The 26975-nt window shown below is 35.5% G+C and overlaps 1 protein-coding gene across 4 annotated transcripts in view; it reads right to left on the bottom strand.

Moving 5' to 3' along the window:
* Nucleotides 1–695: 695 nt before the first annotated feature.
* Nucleotides 696–26975, bottom strand: part of TFEC (transcription factor EC) — a 151007-nt gene continuing 124727 nt past the window's right edge. For 3 of the 4 annotated variants that reach the window (XM_085042780.1, XM_085042788.1, XM_085042797.1), the window contains 5 exons: nt 18263–18377; nt 17335–17391; nt 13054–13129; nt 4717–4864; nt 696–3802 (listed from right to left, as the gene is read on the bottom strand). In XM_085042780.1, coding sequence (XP_084898906.1) covers nt 3422–3802; nt 4717–4864; nt 13054–13129; nt 17335–17391; nt 18263–18377 — 777 coding nt within the window. In that variant the 3' untranslated portion in view covers nt 696–3421. The remainder of the gene's footprint in view (nt 3803–4716; nt 4865–13053; nt 13130–17334; nt 17392–18262; nt 18378–26975) is intronic. The other variant, XM_085042793.1, reaches the window with a different exon arrangement.

Raw genomic sequence — 26975 nt, 5'->3', positions numbered from 1 at the left:
AATACCTGCAGTAGCACCTATTAATCCCCAGAATGTCCTAGATTGGTTTTGCAGTCTCTACCACCATTTCATTTCAAGGGTGAAGTTGTAATCCAGGCTATAATCATTAGCTGAAATTATGATGACTTTTTACTAGAAAAGATGTAATGTTTGTGAAATACCACTGCCATAATAAACACCTACTGGTATTGATACATTTAGTGTTTTGGGCAAGGGGGCTGGGGCTTTTGCATGAAGGAAGACAGCTTGAATATGTTTAATGATAGATGCAATATGGTACCTTGCAAAAAGAGCATTGACTTTCTTGTGTTAAGTTTCTCATGCAAGAAGACAGAAAAATTCTGGTGCTTTAGACTGAAGCAATTGTCAGAAGAATGAAAATCAACTAAAAAATTTAATGGATGCACTATAATGTTTTTTTAGAACAGTGCTTATAAAAGTGATGAAATTCAGGATGTTATTTAAAGTCAATATAGTTCAGAAGTATGGTCTAACTCACATGTAAAATTTCAATGGGAAAATCGTGTAATACATTCATATTTAATTTCTTTTTCTCCATTATGAGCAATCCACACTGGTGTATTTAAAACTAATGTAGTAGAAACTGCAGTACAAGGACAAATGGCATTTGATATCAACCAAATAACCCTTCCTTTCATCAAATGGACAATACTCATAGTACACTAGACATAGTATGGGCATAAATGTTACTTTTAATTCATTATGTTTTGTATTCAGATGTCAATATTAGCAATTGTCTTTGGCAAAACTATGAAAAAGTGGTTCCTCTTTTAATTAATCCAGTTTAAATGGCAGTCAGTCCTTTATCCAGTTATCTTTGGTCAATACTTGTTTTTCTTTTTGACAAAAAACCAAACATGCTACAAAAAACAAAACCAAACCAAACCAAAAAATACAATGAGAGAAAAAAAACCAAACCAAAGCAAAAGAAAATTATTGGAACCCTGTTTGTTATCGTTATCTTTATCCATGAAGAAGGAGAGAATCAAAGCCTCTTCAAATGGTCAGGTCTGTGCTTACAGATCCTCTTCCATCCAAGTAGTTTGCACAGACTGATAGAAAACCTTGAGATTCCTAAAAGCATAAATATTCTTGTGAAATAGGACACACCATCATCTTTCATTGCCATCTAAATATGATTTATTATCCTGCTGCTAATTTTCCAATTATGAAACTATTGTGACGCTGTCGGGGTTGGTCAGGCATGTGCTATGGCCTAGGAGGAACACAAACCTCACCATGACTGTTAGAAGAGCCTAGATGCCTATAATAGAAGAGGCAATAGTAAGAAAAAATTGCTATGGTTTTGGATATTATGTTTAAAAAAATATTAAAATGTTCATGCAAACAGCAATCTACTTTAATCTCATCTTACTATTTCCAAACCTGTGACAATTCTGGAGTGTGAGGCAGGCTCAGTGACAACAAAATTAATACACACTTTTGAAACACATTTTGAATAATTTCAGAATTCCTGTGGTGGTTTCAGATGGGGTAGAGTTAATTTTCTTCACAGTGGTTAGTATGGGTCTGTGTTTTGGATTTGTGCTGAACACAGTGATGGTAACAGAGATGTTTTTGTTGTTGCTGAGCAGGGCTTGCACAGAGCCAAGGCCTTTTCTGCTTTTAATACTGACACACTGGCAAGGAAGTTGGGGGTGCATGGCAGGTTGGCAGGAGATGCAGCCAGGACAAGTGACCCAAACTGACCAAGGGGACATTCCAGGCCATATGACGTCATGCTCAGTATCTGAAGTGGGGAGAAGGAGGAAAGGGCGACATTTGGAGTGATGGCGTTTGACTTCCCAAGTCACCATTACATGTGATGGGGCTCTGCTCTCCTGGAGATGCTTGAACACCTGCCTGCCCATGGGAAGCAGGGAATTAATTCCTTGTTTTGTTTCGCTTGTGTGCCCAGCTTTTGCTTTCCTTATTAAACTGTCTTTATCTAAACCCACAAGTTTTCCAGATTTTATCCTTCCAATTCTCTCCCCAATCTCTCTGGCAGGGCTGTGACCAAGTGGCTACATGAGGCTTGGTTGCTGCCTGGAGTTAAACCATGACAATTCCAGAATGTGATCTTTTGGCTTTGATTGAGGAAGAGCTATGAAGAGCTGTTCCAGTTTATTTTCCCATGTTTTAATATTACAACTGGAATGATTGCACTTAATGTTCTTCAGGAACATGCACCACTCTCCAAAATTTCACTATGTATAGAAGAGAGTTTTCTGAATGCCCCCTCCTAGCAAGCTAGTTATGAGATGTAGTGCATCACATCAATGTTTCCAAATATCTCCTTTGATTTAACAAGTCTTCCTTTCCAGCTATTCTGTACTGAATCCAAAGACAAATTTGAAATTTAATTTTTGTTGTTTATAGTGTGTTTAATGGGAATATTGTCATTTCCCTCTGCTTCCAAATGGATCAAAAGCACATATACATGTCCCTTTGGAAAACCTCACTGTGCTGTCAAAGGACACTGAAAGTGTCATCCAACAGAAGAGAGTTGTATCTCTGAATTCCAATCTCTTTCACATAAAAAAGGACACACTGAATATTCTTGGAATTAGCAGCTGACGTAGCACTGTTAAAAGTAGTGCTTGTTTTAAATTGTGCTGACTGTAACATGGAGTGTCTGTGCTGTCTTGTATATCCATGCAGACTTTTCACTGCAATGCTGTATTTTTTTCTGTCTGAATTAATTTGAGTCACTGTCATTATGTTAGTTTCCATTTTTCTTCTGTGTCATTAAAACATATATTAAAAAGAGTATTCTTTTTCTACAAATGAAATTTAAAAAACTAATAACATTACATGGAAATTTTAATGGATTTTCCGCTTTTAAAGAGAAGCCCACGCAGTTTAAACGTCATGCTTACTTGTGTGAAAGCATTACCATCTGTTTTTTTTAGGTTTTAAAATCTGTAACACCTCTACAGTTCCCAGCTTAAGAAGTTCTCTGTTGCTTCACATTTTGTAGAATTTTTAGTTATAAAAAAATAAAGAAATTAGCAAATTATTAAAACTCATATTTGTAGCAGAGAAAAGTGTAAGCAGATTGAAAAGAGTTTGAACACAGTTTTTTAAATGGGTATTCCTTTTGTGGTAAACATTTTCATATTACTATAAAAATTCACGGAATGGTAGTAAAAATATTCCCAGTGAAGAGAGATTTGTGCAAATGTCAGCTATGAACAGGTAAATTTGGGGCAAAGTGGTATGAGTCCATGTCCATCTTATTTTCCTCTGAAGTAAGGGCTGATTTAAACCCTTATCACGTAGTAATTGATTTTCACAGTGTCTCTCCTTATAAGTATTTAAAATAAGAACAAACACCATGCTTACGTTCAACTCTGTCTTTTATCAAGTGGTTTTGAGAAGCATGAGACCCTTTCTACTTTTATAAATCATCTCCATCATCTGTGCTAAAGCTGCTTCTCCTGCTGCTCTCTTTTGATGCAGCTGGGGATGTGGAGGACAAGAGTGGGTCTGTTCCAAATGGTGACACTGTGTCATCCAATAAGATTTCCTCTAGTCGTTGTTCTTCTTTTAAAGCTGCGCTGAAGGACAAATCCGTGAAGTGTGAAAGTGGATCAGAAAAGGCTGTAGATCCATCGCAGACATCAGAATTTTGTCCATGTACCAGAGGCATTTGTTGAGAGTAGTCTAACGAGTTGTCCTCTGGATAAGACTGTTGCTTGATGACCTGTGCAGCTAAATCGACAGCACTGAGTGAAGACATGACTGGAAGGCCATGTGCACGTGCCTGGATCTCCAGTTCCTTACATTTCAAACAAAAACAATTCAATAACAATTTTAAAAGATTTAACGGTGTCTTCAGAACAATTGCAGAAAGTATACAAATCATGCATGCAAAATTATTATACCTTTTGCCCAGTTGTGAGATTAAATTTTAAAATATTAAATTTTTAATCTAAGAAAATTTGCCACTCAAAGTGTTTTTATATCCCCTTCTGTCATTAAGGAGCTATTCTACAGGAACAGAAGAGGAAGGACAGCCTCTCTAAAATCATTACATACTGAATCCAATGAAAATCCAGCAGAAAAATGCTGCAGCTTGATAGTTCATTATAAAACCGTTATCCAGAGAAACATTAATAATGCTTATATTATGCAGATATACGAGTAAATCAGCTTATGTCAGGTGGTCGATTTTATGTCTATCCACCTATCTATCTGCCTCATTTCTGTAGGTGTGTGTCTGTATAAGAATCTTGCTTTTCAAGCCATGAAGGGCCATATTCTGCCTCTTCATGTCAAAAGCAGATATAACATAATTCACTCTAACCAGGGGAGTGTAATGCATGAAACAGTTAGAAAGGGAAAATTAAAATACTGAACTGAATTTTGTGTCCAGTATTGATTTTTGGCTGCAGGAATATACTTGCTTCCTTATTTTTTTGTTTTCCTTTGTTTCTAACACATACATGATGAAACTGCTCATACAAATACTTTATTAATTTTCCATTAATTACCATATGTAAGGTATAATTATCAAAGACATTTTCTAGAAATCTTAAAAATATCCTCTCCCCTATATAAACAGAAATAAATAGGGAAAGCCAATCTATTTTTATTAAATGTCATTTGAGGAAAAAATATATAGATTAATAAAATTTTATGAGGGATAAGTACTGAGAAAGCTTTGTAGTTCATAGCAACACTTATACAAACCTGAATTCGGAGTAGAAGTCTTCTGTTAGAGTGCTCTAATTTCTTCTGCCTGTGTTCTAATTCTCTGGCTCTCTGTTGTTCTTTTTGTAGCCACTTGATGTACTCCACCGATGCTTTTAAAATAGTTCCTTTGTTCCAGCGCATATCACTGCAGAATGTAGAGATAACCTTTTCACAATTGTGCATGTCAGCAGAATTCATAAGAACTTACAAAATCTTTTACATTAATATGAAATAATGATTTACATGACTATTATTCACTCTTAGATATTATTGCTTCTGAATGGAAATTTTAATAGAATAGTTAAGAAGCCCTTATATAGTAAAATTAATCCCAGAATGAAAATAAGTGTCAAAAGAAAGTAATAAAGTGACTTTTTGTGGGAGAGCTAAATGCAATATCATGATTCTACCATTACAGTTTTTATATTTTTAGTGAAAATTGCTTTTATTATTAACTCTAAGATTAAAATCTATGTGCAGTATTTCTGCATTAATGAACTAGGAAATATACATTACTGAGGACTTAAGCCTAAATTTTTAAAGATCATTTTGAATATACTACTCCTTTTACCTGACTTACTAATGAGGTTGCTTTTATGCTTGCAGAGAAAAAAATGATCTGTGCTGAACGCCACTCCTCATTGATGACAGACCAGAAAAATCACACTTTCATAACCATAATGACTAGAGAATAACAAAAATCATGTTCAAAAATCTTGAAACAATATAAAATCCAAGTTAAAATCTACAGCTACGTGCAGACCCCAACTCAAAATAAAAGCTTTGCAAAAAAATTTTATTAAACCTTCCCATCATTCAGGAAATCATGGTTTGACTTCCACCTTACAAGCAGCCTTATTCGAAACAAAACACTTGTTCAAATGCAGCTGTAGACTTTCATGTACCCATTTATCAACTTTTCATGTATTCCTATAAGTAAGGTCTTGGAACAAGAATGAATTTTGTTGAAAATGTTTGATTTGCAATAAATTTCAGTGTTTTATAATACAGGGCGGGTTCACTGCACTAAATATACAGATATATGGTTTGATCCGAACTATCCACTTCACTGCAAGATTGCTTAGGCTGAGCAGAAGGCTGGCCAAGCTTCGGGTCCCATAACACAACCCTGAGAAGGAAAAGCTATTTAAACAAGTAAGGATCTGATGCTGGGAGGGACAAGCATTTTTTTAAAATATCTATTCCAAAGACATGTATTTACACACTGTCATTTATGGAGCCAAAAGAAATATAAATTGTACTCCAGGCTATTATCTCTTTCCCTTATTCATAGACTCATAGAATATGCTGAGGTGGAGGGCACCAATCAGGATTAGTGAGTCCAACTCCTGACCCTGCACAGGACACCTCAAGAATCAAACCATGTGCTTGAGAGCATTGCCCAAATACTTCCCAACTCTGCAAGGCTTGGTGCTGTGATCACTCCCCTGGGTAGCCTGTTCCAGTGCTCAGCTACCTGCTGGGTGAAAACCTTTTCCTGATGTCCAACCTAAACCTCCCCTGAATAAGTTTCATGTCATTTCCTTGAGTCCTGTCACTGGTCACAAGAGTGAAGAGATTAGTACCTGCCCCTCCACTTCCCCCCATGAGGCTAAGCATCCTTAGAGATTTCTGCAGTTATTTTTCTTCTAAATGGATATTGCAAAAGCCAAGCAGGTACAGGATTTATGGACCCAGACCACCCAGCTTTTCCTGATGCTTTCCTAGGGATAAAACCTTATGGAACTGCTAACTTTAAGACCCTAAGGAGAACACACAAAATTATTTGTGACAATACATCACAGTGTTTAACCATACCGTAGAATTCAGATAATTTGCTAGAGATTTGGGAGTAACAGTTTTTTGATCCAAGTGCTCAAATTCAAATGTCTGTTCTCTCTGGGCAGCACACAAACTGTGGAGCTCCAGCGTACTGGGACCTCCCCTCATCTCAGTGCTGTGGGCCAGAAATGCACAGCTTTTGGGATTAGAATGTGAGGAGGTCAGGGAGAAAATAATTGTTGTTTATGACCCTACTGTCCACCAAGGCAAAACATAAGTGGGTGTGTATTCTGATGTAGGCATTGCCTGGTCGTACAGGTAGAGCAGAAGTGGGGCTGAGAGACAAGAGCAGAATACATTTCCCTCATGATATCTGAATCATCTCTTGGCAGTTCCTCTGCCTTCCCCTCCCTCTCCCTGTACATCTTGCCCACGGGGGAGGACAGAACATTTTCCTGCCAGCATCCCATGGGCTCCCTCCTAGGACAGGACTTTCTCCTCTCAAATGGTTTACTTATGTTCAAACTGTAAAAGTTAAGGAAGCTTTTAGCATGAGTAATGGATATTTTCTGGACAAATTTTTGACTGCCATCACCATGTTACAATTTCATTTTCTTCAGACCTCTGTGAAAAGTTAGGTAAAATACTGAGAGGTCCCTGTTAATGACTGAATTGCAGTGGAGTTTGAAAGGCAGTAAAGTGTCTGTCTGTCTATGCCAGAGCACTCATGAATAAAGAAGCTAATTAAAATAAATAAAGTTAGCAGGACAAGAACTTTTCAAACGGGGAATCTCCACTCCCACTGCAGACGTGAGCTATATATGCTATATGGAGAAACACAGTCTGCCTCAACAAGGAGGTTGGCCTTTAATAAGTACTAAAAACAAAACTAAGACAGTTTTGGATTGATGGTCCGAACCCAAAAATATAGCACTATGAAATTAGAAATAAATATATAGCTGGAAAAAATGGAAATAATGAAAGAAATGTTACAGTGGCAGAAAAATTTGAATACATCACATTTTTGGAAAATATTTCATAGTGTTTTCTCAAATAATTTCCTCTCACTTATAAAAGTTTATTAATTCAAAATCACACAAAATTTTTTTGAGTTGATTTTTCTGACTGACATATGAATAAGTCAAATATTCATGACTGCATTTGGAATATTTTTAATGAAATTCATGTTACCCTTAATTGTTACACTTAATATCACTTTGTGATATTGCTTCTTTTTAGTTCATGTTTCCTTGATAGTTTTAGTTTTAATTTCTATGGTAATGATTTTTTTTATATATAGTTTTAAATAAATCTTCACTGGAAGACTAATTCCTGGATTCAAACTGCCAGAGAGATGGATCTGGTCAGCTTCTGTATGAGATATATATGGATAGATATCTCTTGTGGTAATTTTTACAGATCTGAGAGGAAAAACTGTAATGGAGAGCTAGGATAAAAATGCAGTGATGTTATTATTTGAGAGACTGTTCTTTAACTTGTGCACCTGTTTGTGTTTGTGTGTCTGTGCATATCTGTGTATCCCACATATCTCTCCTACATCTCTTCTCATATGTACATATACTGGTTGGTGTCTTATTAAATGAGGAATATTGAAGTTAAACCTCCCAGTGTCTGAAGGCAACACAGCAAAGGAACAGCTGGTGATCTTAGAAGTCAACGTGTATCTAACTTCGTGTCTCTCTTTACCAGGATTTAAAGAAAATACTGAAGGTGTCTGTGCAGATTCTGCATCACAGGCATCCTTGATTCCTTCTAGCCCAGAGCACCACACAGCAGTCCCAGGACAGTGCTATGGGACAACAGAGGCTCTCTGCAGATGTGCAGGGCTGGAAGAGTAACAGTGACACTGGTGAGGAAAAAGGCAAACTGGGGCTAGTGCAGGTGAGGCTCCTGCTTGCCAATACTCTGCAGTGCATCGAGCTCTGCTTAGCAGGCAGGCAAGCAGATTCGGCTATGATGGGAAGAAAAACCAACTCAGCATTTGAAAATGGGTTAATTCAAAGCACAAGAAGTGCATAAGAAGAATTCAGAAATTCTCTGATCAGCTGTTGGGGTTTTGTTATTTCTCTGAAAACAATGAATTCTAAATTGGGTATAAATAAACCTACCCAAAAAGTTATAAAAATGTCACTAGGAAATTGTAGGTCTTGTTTCTTAGAGATTTATCGATTGTGCTTATATATATAATAGAGATAAAAATTGAAATGAAAAGGCCTACAAACCCACTTGAGAATCTTTAAAAACTGAAGAATCACTGGCAGTTGTTACTCATTTAATTGGAAACTACTTTATAAAAACAGACAAAATACTTGTGTTCTTAACTGTTTTGATGCTGAAAACTTAGATATAGATCTACTATACATCTATTATAACATCTACTATAGATCTTCAGATATGGCAGGAATTCTCTTTCTCATTTTGACCTTTCAGTTCTCAGTTCCATTAATTTGTTTCTTTGTTTGGCTTTTTTTTTTTTTTTGTTATGTTTTGTGTTGCTTTGTTTTGTTTTGTTTGGTTTTGTTTTTCTTAATCTTGATTTTTATTAAATGTATGTATGGCACCATCCTGTAAATACTGAAATACATGGGAAATTCTACATCCAAACCAAGTCATTTGAGAGCAGTAAGATGTTTTGCATGTCTGGTCATCAGCAATGGCCTCTGCAAAGGAGGATTGCTTCTTTTTTATTCTGTGTCCATGTGGTACAGTAATTTGAAGTTTGTAGCAAGCTACAGATGTGTTAGTTTAGTTAACAGAAATCTAACAAAAATAACAAAATTTGCATGGAAAATTGGAAAAAAATAAGTAAAAAACACATTATGTTTTATTAGTCTCTGAATCCCTTCTCCTACCTTTAACATCTGAATCTCTCTAGAAAACTCAAATGCCCAGAACAAAACATGTAACTCTCACCAAGCAGAGTTTTCCATTGTGAAGAAATGAAACATAGAAAAGAGACTGATCTTCAGCTTATTTCCATTAATTTTCCTTTGTTGAAGTCAAAGGAGCTTCACTAGTTAAGAGAAGTAGAACTCCTGTAGGAAGGATGGGAGTATCTGGTCATCTAAGATTAGAACTTATTAACAAAAGCAGTGTTTGAGAGAGTGTGATAGTTACAGTTTGCCAGACATAGGCCAGTTATTAATAACAAATACATTTGAGAAGTTGAAACTATGTTTGCAGACCATTTCTTTCCCTGTTTCTGAGAAACTAGCTGTAAACTAATGAAATTTACACAAAGAAACAGTTGGAAGGACTTTGCACTTGTTTTGAGGACTTGCACAATTGCAAAGTGAATTATTCTGAAAGAGGCAGCAGTTTTCCACTTTATAATAGCATGAGAGTACACAAGCTTTTCCTTAACAAGAAATGTGTCTGTGCTGGCTGCTAGAGGGTCTGTCCTCAGACATCACAGAGGTCAGGCACAGGTAGATGCAGAGAGCAGAGGGGGAGAGAGTGAGAGCAACCCGCTGCTTCTGCCCAAACCCTCAGCAGTTCTCTTAACATCCCAGCTCTGCAAAATGACAAGAATTCTTGAAGGAAGGGAGCTTTTTCTTGTTTAGCTTTCTGGCAATTCAAGTCTGGCTACCATTAAATTGTTCTTGTGTAGGCATTCCCAGGCTCCATCACAATAAGTCCTGTTAACCACCTAAAAGTTGGATTCTGAAAGGGTGAATACGAAGGAAAGGTGGGTATAATTAAAGGAGCAGGTTATGAGTTTTTCAGCAAAATATGACTATTTCCGGCATTTTTAAAATTCAATTTTTGAATTATTCTGTAAAACTGATTTGCATTTCTGAATCATCTAGCACTTGGATATCTAAGCACTGGAGATTAAACAAAAGAGTCATAGTTCTTTGTAACTTATCTTCATTTTCTAATGCTGATGAAGTGAACTTAAAACACCCATTCATCTATGCAATGTAATCCACACTTTTCATCATTAAATTAGAAAAAAAAAGTGAAGAGAATAGGGTTTTAATCCAATCAAAAGAAAGTCCCTGCAGAAGCTCTGCAGGAGCCAAACAAGTTCACTACTTAACTAACAAAACAAAAGTGAAATAAAAACCCCACACAGCACTTCTAAGAAATAGAAATCACAAAAGGTTTCCAAATGGCATAAAAATGTCCTTTTCTGTTCCTGATTCTGAATGTAATCTTCTTGAAGCAAGCCATCTGGGACAGGCATGCTAACCACAATGGCTTAGTTAGAGTAGTATTTGCTTTTCGGTGCAAAGGCTGATTTTCTTCACTGTCATTAGTCTAAGCATCAGTGAGCTTTCTCCTGTTACAGCTAAGTTTCCACTAGAAGAAGAATCTGCTAAAATCAATATGAGGCAAAAATGCTATGTGTGATAAAATGTTGCAGATAAAGTATTGTAAGCCATGATAAATCTCTTTCTTTCAAAGAAGAGGGGGCAGATTGGGGACACAGTAAGGTGTTATGAAGTAAAACGCAGGAACTGAAAGAGAGAATAATGACCCTGAGTTATGATTTGGCAACACAAGACTATACCAAAAGGTAAGAAAAATTTTCATCTGCTCAGCCAACAAAACAGCACGTTCAAATTAATATATTTCCACCCAAAATTCCAAATACAAAAAAAAGTGCTTACACTTTGAATTAATTTATCCTTGCACTAAGCTATAGCAAAGTTATGTTTCAACCTGGTTTTCAAAAGCCCTGCACGTTTGGATGCCTTTTTTTTCTTTGCACCAACTTAAAGGCTTTTGAGTAGACCTGCTTTCCAAAGGAGTACTGATTATCAGCCTTTTGAATACAGCAGTCTTCAGAATGTGAGATACTTTAAGTTCACCTTGTGTTTTTGTAAACATAAACCACTCTGGATCTAGTCACACTGTTGAACTCAGTCATGGGTTTGCAAACTAAAACAAGATAAGGCAATGACTTCAGAATCTATACCTGAAACTTTTTCATCAGGCAACAACACCAAAATCTGAGGGTAAAGTCCACCATCCACTTACTGGAGCAAAACTGCAGGTCCAGATAAATCATTTTAAGAACAGCTGAAATGATTACTCTAGGAATTAATGTTTTGACTAAGTTCACAAAGTAAACCTGAATCCAGACCAAAACATGTAAGTGAAACACCTCTATAGGCAATCAAAAATTTCAACTGGAATTTGTACCCCATGCCTGTTTCTAATTGCAGTGTAACCAGCTTCTATTTTTGCTTTATAGCTGCAAACCAACAGTGCCATCCACTGTTTTTCTGAGAAATCTTTCAATTACTTGCCCAAATGGTACTGAATACTGAAGGATGCATGAGCAAAATTAAAACACTTCTATCATCTCATCTTGAAACAAATCACACGGCCAAAACTATATTTAGGTGCTTAAAGCACTTTTTGTTTTAACTCAGTTGTAACTCCTAATTCCATATTAATAATAAAAACATGCCCATTTATCCAGTGTTGGGTGGATGCTATTAGAAGGAGCTGAGTTTGTGAATTCTCTAAAATGGATGCAGTATGTTACCTTTCTCTCTGGAAATTTCACTCCAAGTAAAGCCTACCTTGTACTCACACAGCTTTATATTGTTGTAGAAATCCTTAATGTAATCAAAAGATTCATAATCATTAGGTAAAAAAAGCAGAAATATCAATAGATGTTTTCATTCGAATTATCATGCAAGTCTTTACTGACATGCAAATGATAAAGAAAAAATTGTATAATCAGTTTTATGCAAGTCACAATCCTGCTGGCACATTGTCTTATGTCTTCCCTGAGTGACAAGAGAAACCTAAGGCTAAAGTTCAGCATTAAAAATCTCTCTGAATTGTTATTGCTAATCCTGCATTGGGCTTTTCTACGAGGCAGCGTTTTTCCTGTTGATGACAAATATAAGCTTAAAGGGAATGCACATGTAGTTCAAGCAATATGCATTTTGTGTTTCTGTAAGTATATGCATTAGTATAAAATGATATTATTATAGCAATTATAGCAATTACTTTTATCCTTGCATTTTAAGACTGGTGCTTTCCCTGCACTGAGTTGAGGATTTTTGAAAAATGTTCTGTCTACAGACTCTTAAATTGATTTTTTTCCCCATAGTCAAAGGGCAGACAGTGACAACGTAAATTTTTTGTTATCCCACTAGAGGGCCATGTCAAGAGCTGAAAGCATTACTCCTTCCTTCTCCAGAGACACCACACTATTATGCTCAGGGACAGACAGATGGACTTTCTGTTGTTTGGCTTATCTTTTCTTTTTTTTCTTCTTTTTAATTTTGTTTGGGTTTAGTTTGTTTGTTTTCCCTTGAAGTGGTGGTTACTCCTAAACACACTAAAATTGTTTTCATATTATTATGCTTTCACACGAGTTTTTCCAACAAGCATGAAAAATGTGTCAAAGGTTTGTTACTTTAACAGCCTAAAGATCTAAGCCAGTGACCTGGCATGGAATATTTTTTATCCCATTACTCAATCCTATAGCCAGTATATGCAACTGTCTCTTTTTTCCTGTATTTATACTATAAACATTATTATAAGAAAGACAGTTGAACTCACGGATCATTAGACTTGGGGATGAGTGTGCCAAGCTCCTTGATTCGGTAATTAATATTATACCTTCTTCTTCTCTCAACTGTCAAAAAGAAACGGTTACTATTTTTATGGTGAAATATTCTTGGAGAAATTCAACATAAAGCATTTTAATTAGTTAAAAACAAGTTAGTCAATATGCAGAAAATGTCTTCCTCAGATAGCAGTTCCAACATGAGCTCTGACTATCTCTGACTTAGTCTCAGGACAAACTCTATGATTAGTACAATCTGTATCTTACCTTAACTATAGGGTTTTCCCCCATTTACAATTAGATTTCTAGAGAATTAAATAGTCACATATTGTATAAGTGTGAGCTAATGCTTCTTTTTTCCTGTTGTTTATGTACTCTTTCTCCACTACGCTCCCACAAAACAGAGCTTTCAGGTTAATGGAGTTTTGCTGGTGATTTCAAGAGGGATACAAGACAACTCACCCAGCAATTGATATTTTGGCAGAACTCCTGTTACAGGTCACAGGTAACAGCATCACTGTCCCTTATTTGAAATTACCAGCCATTTAAAACCACAAAGAGTATGTAACCACAACCTTATCCCCTCACTGAAACAGAGCAAGATTATTTCCCAGAAACACTTCATCCCTAGTACATCTGTTTCCTTTGGTGATAGACAGCTCAAACATGTTTACAATAACTTTTAAAACACATAGAAAATTTAAAAAATAACAAAACAAAACCAACATGGTTTAAACTTATAAATATATTTTCTGGACTTAAATTTATGCTTCTCCTAAGACAAGATATGCAGGATATCTTTATTTACTTTGTCATTTACTTAGAAAGGAAAAAAGAGAAAATAAATCTTCTAAAATTAGTACCCTCTCTCTGTGCTCTCAGTTCACTTTAACAGCATCATACTGGTATCCAGGCTGGTGTATGTGATCCTTCAGAAGCTTCACATTTTTCTAGTGGATAGGTCCAGAGGACATGTCATTGCTTTGGGGAATTACTTGTGTACAATTTTACACAGTAAGTGTATTCAGTGAGAATGTAGTCCCATTCTGCTGTCTGTCAGAGACCAGCAGTCTCTACTGGTGTTCTGCTGGTGTGAACTCAAGCTTTTGTCCACTCCCTCCAGTTTAACTCAGTCCAAATCTCACTGAATAATCAGGATTCAGCTTTGGTCCATCATTGACATCACACTGAGCTCTTTCTCTTATCCTTTGCATCTTGGAAGATTTTACCTTGGGTTCAATACGCTAATGGCACTGTACTCTGTCAGACCAGCCCTGGACAGCCCTAGAACATGGCCAGAATGGATACATGCTCCATTTTGGAGATGCTCATTTAAAATCTAATGTCCTAATTTTGAATATAAATACAAAAAGCCTGGTAGTGCTAAATTATAAGCGTTCAGCCAAGGGCATCCTGGTGGATCTTCCAAGGCTGACTTCAATCTTCTCATACTCATATGGGGATGTCACTTTAAGTCTCATCCTCACCACCTGGATCACTTTTAGTCCTCTGCTTCCTGCATATAAAAGTGTTTTCTTCCTGTTTGTGTGAGGCTCCTCGGTTTGTGCAGTTGTCAGTTATTTCCTCCCTAGCAGATTCAAGCTCCAGAAACAACCTGAGTGTTATTTATTCTGATGAAGTACTCTGCCTTCATGGGATGTATTGTCTTGCTTTCTCTAGAAACAGGAATTTCACTCAACTAATTAAAGTGTCTCAGATTTTTTGGTCATGATTCACATATTCAGAAGACAGGGTTATAATCCTCCTGAGTGTACTGCTTAGTGAACACCTGCATCCCATTGAAATGAATGTGCTGGATCTTGTAGGAGAGCACAGTGTACAAAAGCACAGAGTAACTGAAAAGTTTAAAATATGCATTTCAGTTGCATTGGCAAAATAATGGCATGGTAAACAAAATTAAAGAATGTTCTTTAACTATGCTGTCCTATGGCATAATAGCTGTTGTTTAGTTAATATTTACATTGTGGAAAATTCTGCAAGATATTCATCAAAAAGTAGTCAACTAAACATTAGCTATAAAACAAGGCAAAAAAAAATCTTTACAAGTGGACACTCACAGAATTCTTTTTTCTTTATATTTTTACATTTTTTTCTGAAAAGAAACTTCCAATAGTTACGTTAATGAGCTAGGGGGGAAATTTTAAGCTTGGAAATATGTCTCAATAGAACTTTCCTGATGGATGTCTGTAACAGTTGCAGTGATATCCTGAGTTATCAGTAATATTTCAAGCATCATACTATACAAAGCCAAATCAGAAAATGATTTTTCAAACTACATGGCCAGGATGAGGATTCTTTATTTGGAAGGAAAAAAAAAACAAAAAAAAACAAGGTCAAAAAACATTAAGTAATATTTTAAATTCTTCTGTTACATGAAGGGGTTCCATTTCTTAAATCTAAATCTGTTTTCATGGTCTCATTCAATATATAAGCATTCAATGGGAACTTTTCCAGTGTCTTCCTTCCTCCTTATTATATGAATATACAAGAACATTTCTGTAAAATGTGACTTTGATTTGACCTGAAAATTGAATGTTTGTATAATTCCAATCAAGTTCCAAAAACTGATTTTTCAGGCCACCACTAAGAAACCAGGTCCTCATAAAGGTGTAAATCACACTAATAAGGCCTTTTTGTGCAATACATTATTATGCCCAAGCCACTGGATAGTAGAGCTATCTCCAGAGAGACTTTGAGCTCCGCAATGTACAGCTGGAGCCAAGCCAAAAGAGATGGTGCCTGTCTGCTGTAAAATCTTCATGGCATAGAGCCTCCAGTTTAGTTGTCAGTGGTGAGGGAAAGTTCTCAGATGTTTCTGCTGGGATCAGGATAAGCCAAAGCAAACAATGGAGGCAAAGGTACATACTACATCCCTAAGGTATGTACAAGCCTCTCTTTCCCCTTGTAGTTCCAGATAACTCCTAGCCACCCCCTTTCCTAGTCCATCAAAACTCCCCATTCCTGCCCTAAAAAGACAGACAGAAGCTGCATTGGCATTTCAGAGGTTATGTGCTAGCAACATGTCTAAAAATCTTCATGGTCTGTCTGTAACCCACAGAAAAAATTACAGACAGACATAAAGATGCCTTCTGGAAATTCTAAGTAGCAGAAGATTGTCCACAGTGATTGCTAGCACATTGTGCCAGTGGATGCATACTTTCAGGTATGTAATTTCGTGCAAGTAAAGCCATAAATCCCTCTGAGATTACTGGGATATCCAGAGAAACTAGATATAAATAAGAGAAAAATATAAATAATGGCTCTTAAATAATTACCAATTTCGGTTTAATTTCATAGATTCACGGAATATCTCAAATTGGAAGGGATTCATAAGGATCATTAAATACAATTCCCATACTATTTCTCTTGGAAGAACTGGAAAGGAGAACTTGGAAATGTAACTGCTTTATTCAACACTTTCCAAGAAGAATCCTTCAGGCTTTTTGTTTCAAATTATGCTTTAGAGGGGAAAAATGTGTAATTTTATACTCCCAGTAATGAAACTGATTTTTTTCTATGCATATAAACAAAAATGTATTTTATTCTTATAATTCTAATATTTAGACACTGAACTATGAATTTCACTATGTTCTAAGCCTATTCCTCTAGAACCAACATGCCTAACATCTGTATGTAGCTGCAGTGCTCTCCATAAAGGAAACAGAAGTGCATCCCAGATGACAGAGGTTACAGGGCTTGTGTAGCAGACTCAGAACACTTGTGAGTCTCACCCAGTCCTGCACTGATCTCCTTTGGTGACATCCAATTTCCATAACTTTTAAAGCTTAGCAACCATTTGGAAGTTGTCTGACATTCTATGCAAATTTTTTCCCTCCCCATCACCCATAGAGAGATACAGCCTCTTGCTTGACTGCTTCAGTGAATAAAGTGTGAAGACTGGATTTTCACTGTTGTTTTTCTCATCATCTGCCTCCTTTCTTGTCTGCTTTGCACTGTAATTCTTAGTGACAACATCAAGTAAAGTGTGCTACTGTAAAAAGAAAATAGCAGGAGATAATATGGAAATAAATTAATTGCAATATGTAAAATATTTTGAAAGGCAAAGGTCAGACACAGAAATTAATTTCAAGAAAGAAAGCTTTGTGGTTGGCTGTGTTTAAAAGTCTGAGTTCAATTTGATTAGACTGGTAAGATGCTGATCTAGAAGAGCAGAGATGTGGTAGCTAATATATAATTTTTCTGCATTCTCCATACATTCCATTTAATGAGATGGAAGATGAACATATACTTACTGAGATTGTGGTTATCCTTTTTTTGTCTCTCCTTTGCCATTGCTCTTGTATCTGCTTCTGACAGAAAATAACATTTATTAAAATAGTCCTTAAGATGCAATTCCAGTACTTCTTTCATCTTTTGAAAATGGCCTCTTGTCACAAAGACCAGGCTTCCAGTCCTTTTACTACATTACTATATTTTATTATTAAAGCAGATTATAGGAAAATTTATATTCTACCAGTACTAAATTTTGCTCAAGTCTGGCAGGTTGCTTAAGATATTTTCATTGTACATTTTTTATTTAAGAATGTAGAAATGCTGTGGAGGGGTATTTTTCTCCAATTTCCTGTGTTTCACATCAGGATAAAACTTACAATACGCTACGGTGAATATGGATTTTTTATATCCCATAATGCAAGAGTTAATCAGATTTGTAAGATATTGAATAAACTCACTGTTTCCTCTGAGTGACACTAATAAACTGTACATGATTTTTAGCATTCTTTGGATTAATTGAATGTAACTTATAAAGTATTTAATCCACTAATATAGCTTTACCTTGAATAGCCTTATTGTAAAGTTTTAAAAGAACTATTTGTTCTACCCTCTAACAAATCTAATGGATGATGATTTATTTATATTGTTGGTCAGGAGCCAATCTGTGGACAAATATACTATGTTTTCTAAAATAATAAGGTTTTTAGAAGCATGATCATAAAAAGCAGAGGGCAAACATGGTTTCTGAATTGCTAAAGAGGAGAACAGAAAGAAAACATTACTCCTTGATCTTTGCTATTTTCCTTAAATGAAAGTACAAAATGCAAAATTCTCAGGAATTTAGTTATGGATATCTTTTTAATAGATAAGATTTATTCAACTTCTAAGAGACACACCATAAGAGACACACTTATGCAGTTCTATACTAAAATCTCAGAGTTCTTTTACCTGTGAGCTCCCTTTTTACTGGTAGATTAGCTGGGCAAGAAGCATTTGTGAGAGTCATATTAGCTGGTGCCATTCCCTGGTCACTGTTATATATATCCAAAATGCTGCTAGATAGCTTGAGGGGTAAAGAAAGAGAGAAGAATAAGAAAAAAAAATTAAAATAAGTTAAAGACTTAAAAGATTTAAAAAACCCAACATGCATGCAAGGAGCAGACATCTTTGGATATGAGTCTGGTGCACTTTAGAAGGAATATATGTACATATGTTGAACAGGAAAGTTTACTGTTACACAACATTAAGTAAAATTAAAAGCAGAGTCACTGTCGGCCATTTTTTCACAGGTGCCATTTGTTTGGGTTTCAGATGCACAATGATGGCAAGATATGGGCCCCAGGGTCTGGTGTTCAACTGCTTCTACAGCTTATTTTCTAAAACCAGGGTTGCCATGAATGCACTTCAAATATGCATTAGGTTTAACATCAAAATAACCTTGCTGATTTTGACCATACTCCCCAGTATGATTTTTTTAACCACAGGTCTAAACTCTGAATTGGTACTTCACATGGGGCCTGGTTCAGAAGTGTAAATATTCAGGGACCTAGTTATATGTAATAGTTAAAATTAGAGTGGACAGAACATCAGAGAATATGCTTGAGGGAAAGGAACGGTACTGTTGTCAGGATAGACCAGATAACCTAATGGTTTTAACTTATATAACCATGTATACCAATACCCTTATCATCTGAAAAAATAGAATATGTTATTTAAATACACCCATAGAATGCACTCAAAGAAAAGTAAGGTTAAAATATGTGGATTTCGGGCAATTGCACAAATATTACATTTACTGGAATGACTTTACCTATATGAAATAACAGTAAAATATGTAAAACTTTACTAAAGAACACTTCAGGCTTTGCTCAGTTTTTATGACCCCATGATCAACCTTTCAGCATTGATCCTTTGCATTAAGAGCAAAACTTTATACACTTTATCATGCATATAAAATTTGTGCTGACATCTTTGGGAGTTTTTTGGTGACCAACACACTAGGACTCAGAAACTGAGTTTGGGTTCACATGGCCAAGTTAACAGAAAAAAAACCAAAGGAAAACTAAAGGAAAACACAAAAAAAAAACCACCAAAAAAAAAAAAAAAAAAAAAAGATTTAAAAAATCAGTGAAAAAATGTGGTTACAACCACTGACTTGAGACAGAAAAGCATAAACGGAAATTAGGAGTTGTTATTTTAAAAAATTGTTTTTCATAGACAAGAAAATGTGTTTTTACAGATTTGCCCTGCATCTATGGATCCTGAAACAACCTGGACTTTTCCAGGCAGGTCACCCAGACATCAACCATAGGTCTGCTGGCAACCAGCTGCTTTTCAGACTCTTATATAAATTTCTCTTTTTATAGATATTGTGACCTTCACCACAACTTACTTTGAATGGAGACAATTTACCAATTACTTGCTCAGTTGTGACATTGTTTCATGGCAGTGCTTCCTATATTTTATGTTAAATCTGAAATTTTGAATTAGTTTTATGTTTAAATAATAATTTTTTTAAGTTAGCTAATAACTTTACTAGATCATCTGAGAACCTAGTTTGAGCTAAATTCTCACACTTCTATTACATACAATGAAATGAAGCAATCAGAATTCTTTTTGAATGCACATAAATAAGATGTTCATTTTTAAAGTAGAGCTTTTATTACTTAGGAAAACTGACAATTCTTGAATAACATTAGAAATCACAACACCAAGTCAGTTTTGAAAATCTGCTTACATATTTGATCTCTCAATGAAAATACTTTTTAGAAGAATGTTTGGAATTCAGATGAGTATTGCTCAGAGCAAGCTATGTTTAATATGCAGGATTTGAACACTAAGAGCATTCACACATTAAGTACCTTTGTTTCATTCGAGGGGTAAACTGACAAGTATTACAGAATTCACTGCAGTTTTACCTTTGCATTTTCCTTGTTCCAGTGATAGGATAGCTACATTACAAGAGTGAACTCATACTAGCTCTACACCTATTTAATTACTTCCTACATTCATGCAAATTAATTTGGCTCATTGAAACAATATGAAAACAGAATGACATAAAAAATTGAGAGTCAATGTGACCCCTACACTCATTCCAGTGGACTTTGGTTAAATGATTTAGGCTACTGTTTTTGTGAAATACTAGGAAATATAAACCACTGAAAATTATATAATCTTATAAAAAAATAACAAATGAGAAATACCTATCTGTCATACTTTACATATTTCACACAGCTGTGTACATAAGTTCAATAATTTGCATGAAACTGTTGGCAATCTTCAGTTTATTAGATTATCAATTCCATTAATGAAAAAAAAAGGCTTGTAAACCACAGATTGATACAAACGTGAGATACTTAATTGATTATTTCTAATTTTCAAACAATAATTCAAATTTATCCTTGAAAGATAGTTAAATTTTTATAGTCTATTCACAAAGGTGTGAACTTTAATGACAAGGTACAAATCCAAGAGAAAAGTTCAGGAATGGTCAGTTAAGCTGGTAATGAAAAAATCATAACAACACACCTAAAAGTTAAAAATTGTGTGAGGGTTCAAAAGAGTCAATTCTACCTGAATTTGCTCTGCATTGATATCAAGCATAGAAAATCCCAAGGAATTTCCTTGGCAATGTTACTGAACACTGACAGCAAACTTTTAGTAGAAACTAACCAGTTTTGATACAACATGAGGAAGCATAATATTTTTATCTGACAAAGCAGGAAGTCCTTTTAGAAATGTAGACATCCGTAAGTAACTAATTTTCAAATTATAAAATCAAAATATATAGCACAATATATTACAGAAATTGTGAGTCAAAATACATCTAGCTGTTTGGATGTGCTCCAAAATTCCATACACCATAATGCAATTTATTGCTTACAGTGTCATTTAAGCAGGGGAAGTTTTTGCAGTACTGAGGCTTCAAATAGCTGCCAGTCTTACATTAATAGACAAATATATATATATATATATATATAAAAAATTTCACAAAAATTCAACACAATGTGACTAAAATTACGAATCATTTCAAATGGCACAATTATACAATATGTGTACAATAATGATATTACAATTCTATAGCACTGTGAAACCTGATGGATCCCAAAGCACTTTAAAATTCCAGCTGATTCCACTGTGTCAAAAGAATGTTCTTGTTTTCAGTTTGGAGATGTGGAAACACAGACATTTGAGTATGGAAATTTCCAGGTGCCAGGAAATCATTTATCCTGCAGGTGTCCTGAGCTATATTGGTTCACAAGTGTGTTGCTCTGAGAAGTCCTGGTAAGTCACATAACTTCCAAACCTTGCATTCATGATACTTATATTTATTAATATGTATCTGAGAATTCGGATGCAAACAGCTCATAAGCAATGAGAACACAAACATTAAAAACAGCAGAATGAAATGCATCATCTTTCCAGCTTCTGAAATAGAGCCAGCTTAGGACAAAAGACCAACAACCTTTAGCACAGCAAATGGTTAAGTGGGAATAACCAGTGACAATGCGGTGGAGGAAGAGAATAATACCATATCTAATTAAAACTGCAAGGAGAATTAAAGAAAGCAGACTGTAATTAACAAAGTTAGCATTTGGCAAGGACACTGGGGTTAACATTCTTCCTTTTGTATAAAGTGTCATGGGATCTTCAATGCCTGTGTGCAAAGACTGGAACATGAGAATTTCCATTCATGGGGCTCAGTCCTGAAAGATGCTCAACTTTGAAGCTTAGCCCAATTATAAAAGCAAACTTCAGCTCGACTACCTGAGTGAATACACCTCACAAGAGCCTGTGACCTTGTGCTTGCTGGCAGTGTCCAGGGGAAGCACTATGAAGGTCTCATCGAGAGAAGCTTGTTATGTTCAATACTTGGGTCTGAACTGCTCTGCAGGCAGGATTGTGTAGCAAATACTAAAGGTTTGTCAACAGCGTGGATGACATGCAATGGACAGCTGTGATCACAATTTGCAGTCTTTAATATCAAGATTGGGTGTTTTTTAAAAGGAAAATGTTACATGAAACACACTGCCTTATTAAAAGAAATAATGTGATATTCCAAATCCTACAGCACGATAGCTGTTGGTAATACCATGCAATTTTAAGGAAGACTTAAACCAATAGCATTTCCATATCTTCCAAGAGAAGGATTCTGCATGCAGTAATAAAATATATGAATACATGTTGTCTGTTCCTGTTCACTTGTAGTCCCTTGTTGCTGTTGAGCTGCTAGCAGAGAAAGAAGGTCCAGGTTCAAAGTGTGGCATCAAGAAGAAGCTTTTATTATTTAATTCCAACTTATATAGACTTTTCAAAGGTCACCCAGATTGGTCAGTTCGAAGCCTCCCCCTAGGTCTGATTGGCCAGGCCTGAACTGTCCATATTTTGAGAAACTGTTTCAACAAACATCCGGACTTTATCTTTGTTTATAAAACACAGGAAGAAGAGAGAAAGAATTCTCAGGGAAAAGGTCTGTGCTAGCCACAGTCCCTAGACAGTTCTATGTCATAACAGAGTTTATTTGCATGATCACATATGATTCAAGTATTTTTCCATTTTGGCTAATCTTTCCATTATGTTTTTGCCTTACAGTAACATTTAAGTCTTTAAGGATCATGGTTGTATCACAATCAGTGTTGCACAGCTAGAAAATAACAGCCCAGCCCTTTCCAAAGTCAGCTAGGATTTTCTTAATTTAAGAATTCTGCTGAACATGATTATGCCCAGTCTGGACTAGAAAGTATTTCCTGGATATCGAGTTAATTTAACATATCATTACATAATCTAGTTTATAAACCAGTAGTGCTCTGTCTAAAGTCAATCCAGTTTTGCAACTCCAATATTTTTATTTGGAGTATGTTAAAAAAGTTGACTGATTGCAAATTATTGTCAAAAAGCTTATCTTTTACTTCCAATTGTAGGCAAATTTTACTTAGTTTTGTGCTCCTTTAACACAGATAGTTCATTGTTTAACATTCCCAGGTGACTACTGAGAGTGGACAGAGCTCCCTTAAGACTTTGCTTTGCTAAATTAAACAGGCCATGATTCTTTGGAGAGACTTCCCATGCTACGGTATGTTCTAGCAAACATCTTTGTACATTCCTGCTTTCAATTCGTTTTTCTGAAGGGTGGAAACCTTTTCTTGCCTACAGCATTCAAAAAGTTTTGTTCCCAGTGAATCCCACAATGGATATTTCCTTAACGTCTCTTGGAAATCAGTCTCATGATGGATACTAAGATCATATTTATCTCGTTTTTGCAGTCCCATCATTTTGATGGCTTATAGTTATCCTCTGAGCAACTAATGTAACCAGATTTTTTTCTGTCATCTCCAGTTAATGAGCTCTCAGCTTACTGCAGACATTCCTGTTATTAGTATTTAAATGAATGACCTCCCATTCAGTACCATTACATTCCTTCCATTTAGACTATTCTGTCATCACAGTCATATAATTCTTCCTCCATGATATGCTCATCCTTCTTTGTATTGGCAATACTTTTTACTTTTGCTACCTCAGTAATTTTTATCAGCATAAATGTATTTTTTGTACCAAGATCACTAATGAAAATATTAAGTAAACTGAAATCAAGGATTGGTTATTGATGCACTTCATTAATCTTTTATTTAAAAAAAACCAACAAGTAAACCTTTATCACCTCTTTATCTTGCTCCTTAGCCTGAAAGGAATTCTATTCAGTTACTTTCTAGATAACCTGTGCTGCATTTTACTAATGTGTTCATAAAAGAAGATTGTAAACAGCAAACCTTGGATATGCAGGATTACTGAAAAAGATTAATTCCAGTAGGAAACAGGTCTCCATACATCTGAAGGATTTCACTACTCATGGATGATGGAGAGTATGTATATTGTTAAAGAGCAGACACCTCACATGTTCTAGTTGTCTAAAATGGCTAAACCTGGGATAGCAAGAGCTTTTCATCAAAGGTATCAGACTGTCCTAATCAGTTCATCAGTCACAACAGTTCATCAGCCAGCCAGCTTTCCCTTGAGGAACCTGCAAACAGACAACAGGATGCACTCTCCTATTATCCAGCTACCATTTCTCCCAGGGACTTACTTCCTCGCAGTCACACTCACAAGCCCAAGTGTGTAATTAGGAGTTCAAGACATCTCCAGAAAATACAGAGGTCAGGACCAGACTGCCTCTACCAGACATCTTCATTCTACCCAGATCAGAAGTGCTCATGAAAAGAGGCAAGTGGGAAGCAAGTTGCAGGAATATTCCAGGTAGTAGAAACTTCCTTTGCTGCCCTCTTTTCCAGGGTTAATAACTGCAGACATACAACCCACCAAGTGTGCCTACATGCCTGTTTCCTGCAGTCACAATATATGGCATGCTTCCAGAGCAGCTGCTGTGCTCTACAGGCCATTCTGAGGATCGCTGACCCTATTACACATGGTCAGATTGCCTGCACTGCACCTGCAGGCCTGGCAAACTTAACAGGCAACCACAGCACCTGCAGATTCACTTGCCACAAGAAGAGAGAGCTGAAGTGTCTGCCTAACTTGAAATGCTGAGTATTGTATCTGCAAGAGAAAATTTCTTTTGGTGCTTCGTAAAAATTGATATTTGCTCGGACTGCATCTAAAATGAAGGATTAGTGCAATACTTTGTCATTTCTCACCCCTAAATATATCCCATTTAAATCAGGTTTTCACACACTTAATTGATAGTATCACTTCAAAGAAGAGTTTTGTAAATTGGGGCTACTTCTCCTTGGTCACAAAAAATGTTAGCACCCATCTATTTCAATGTGGTTCTTGCTTATTCATTCTAATTAAAAAAAATTTAAAAAATAAAAGAAAAAAAAGGAAAAAAAAAGGAAAAAAAAGAAAAAAAAAAGAAAAGTAGGCATTTTGTAAAATTTTTACATTGTTATCCCATATATGCATCCCAAATCTAAAAATCTGAATTTGGAATTGTGTCCTCAGTTCATTTTATGTATCAAGTTTGTGTTACTAGGGTACAAAACATAAAAACACAGTTAATGGCTTGTCACGCCTTTACCATTTACTCATTACAGGTAAACAAAATTTTTTTTCAATCTTCCAAGTTCATAGATGGACATCAAAATGTGCACTGAATTTGGGGAAATAGTGAGTTGATCAATAAATGTACATTAATCCATATTAACAAAACCATTTCCTAACTAACAATATCTGGTATAGGGGGTGTTTCCAAGTTTTGACAAGGGGAAAACTGGGGCAATTGTTGTATCTTCAATGTGTGTTTTAATGAAGTGTGACTTTTCATCTTTTCAAATTTATTGAAGACAGGATGCAAAATCTTGTTAATACAAGTACTGTGCTTGAAAGACTAAGGCTCAGCTTTCTTTTTCAATTGCTGTGCTGCTTGAAAAAAGTTGAACATAAGCTGCGATCTCCTTTTTATTTGTAAGGATGTCTTTGCACAGTCAATTGCCAAAGAAATTATAGTATAGTGGTTTTAGAATCTAGAAGATCCCATTTACAGCTAAATTTTCTTGGTCCTTTTGTAATTGCAATACAAAATTCTTATATTTGAGTCCATATGGTCTTCAGCAACAACAATACAAAAATGTTCCAGTTTCTCTTTACATTATATAAAGAGACCAGCAGAAAATACTATCCTTCTCAGATTTGTTTTCATCTGAACAAATTGTATCTCCTTCTATATTTATCTTTAACATGGTTCATAATTACACAATCCTCAACCAGGGACTTAATGTTCAGATATATTATATTACATATTATATATTATGCATGAAAACTAGTTCATTTTTTATCTTCGAATAATGATCATCAAGCTGGTTCATTATTCATCAGTGAAAAATGAACTCTGTTCATATTCCAGTCATAGTACATTTCTGCCCTGATCATATACAGAGGAGTCCATTGTCTAGATAAATGTCTGATCAAATATGACCAAGCAAAGGAATTTTCTGGAGAATCAGCCCTTTGCCAGAAGTATATTCTCTTTCAATTACCATCTTTTAATTTTATGTTTTTAACTGTCCTTGTCTTTTCTGATCACAAAATTAATATAACAGACACAGTCCAGAACTGAAGTGATGCACTAATAATGTCATCATCCAGCTTGCAGCTGGAAATCAAGTCATGAGAGTACTGCCCACTAAACCACAGGCTCTGAAACCCAAAGATTCCAAGTAAATGACAGATCTGTTAGCTATTTCACTATTATTTCACTAGTAACATCAGCTAAGGTTCTAATTCCTGGTTCCACCTCCCTTCCATTTTCTGGATACTGTATGTAAACATATATATCAAATAATTCAAATTCTTCCTCTAAAAACAATGACCTAATGTCAGCACAAAAAAAAGGTGAAAAATTGAGGCTGGAGGAGAAGTAAAAATCAACATTTTTCTCAGGATTAGAATATGGAGCATTTTCTCATATATATATATATAAAAATATACATATATATACATATATTTATATATATATATAATATATATGTATGTGTCTGTGTTTCTGTGTGTGTATGTATTAATATCTCTATCACCAGTATTTATATCATACACTCTATATATTATATGCCTTATATTATGTCCTCTTAGAGTTCATCTAACACCTAAATCTCTGAACATATTACAGTAAGATTTCTGTGTTCTAGTGCGTTCACATGGATGTAACATG

The sequence above is a fragment of the Lichenostomus cassidix genome, chromosome 1Aa (genome assembly GCF_008360975.1).
Source record: "Lichenostomus cassidix isolate B80296 chromosome 1Aa, HeHo_3.0, whole genome shotgun sequence".
Classification (NCBI taxonomy): Eukaryota; Metazoa; Chordata; class Aves; order Passeriformes; family Meliphagidae; genus Lichenostomus; species Lichenostomus cassidix.
Note: the sequence above shows the minus strand (reverse complement) of the source record. Positions and strands in the feature narration are given on the sequence as shown.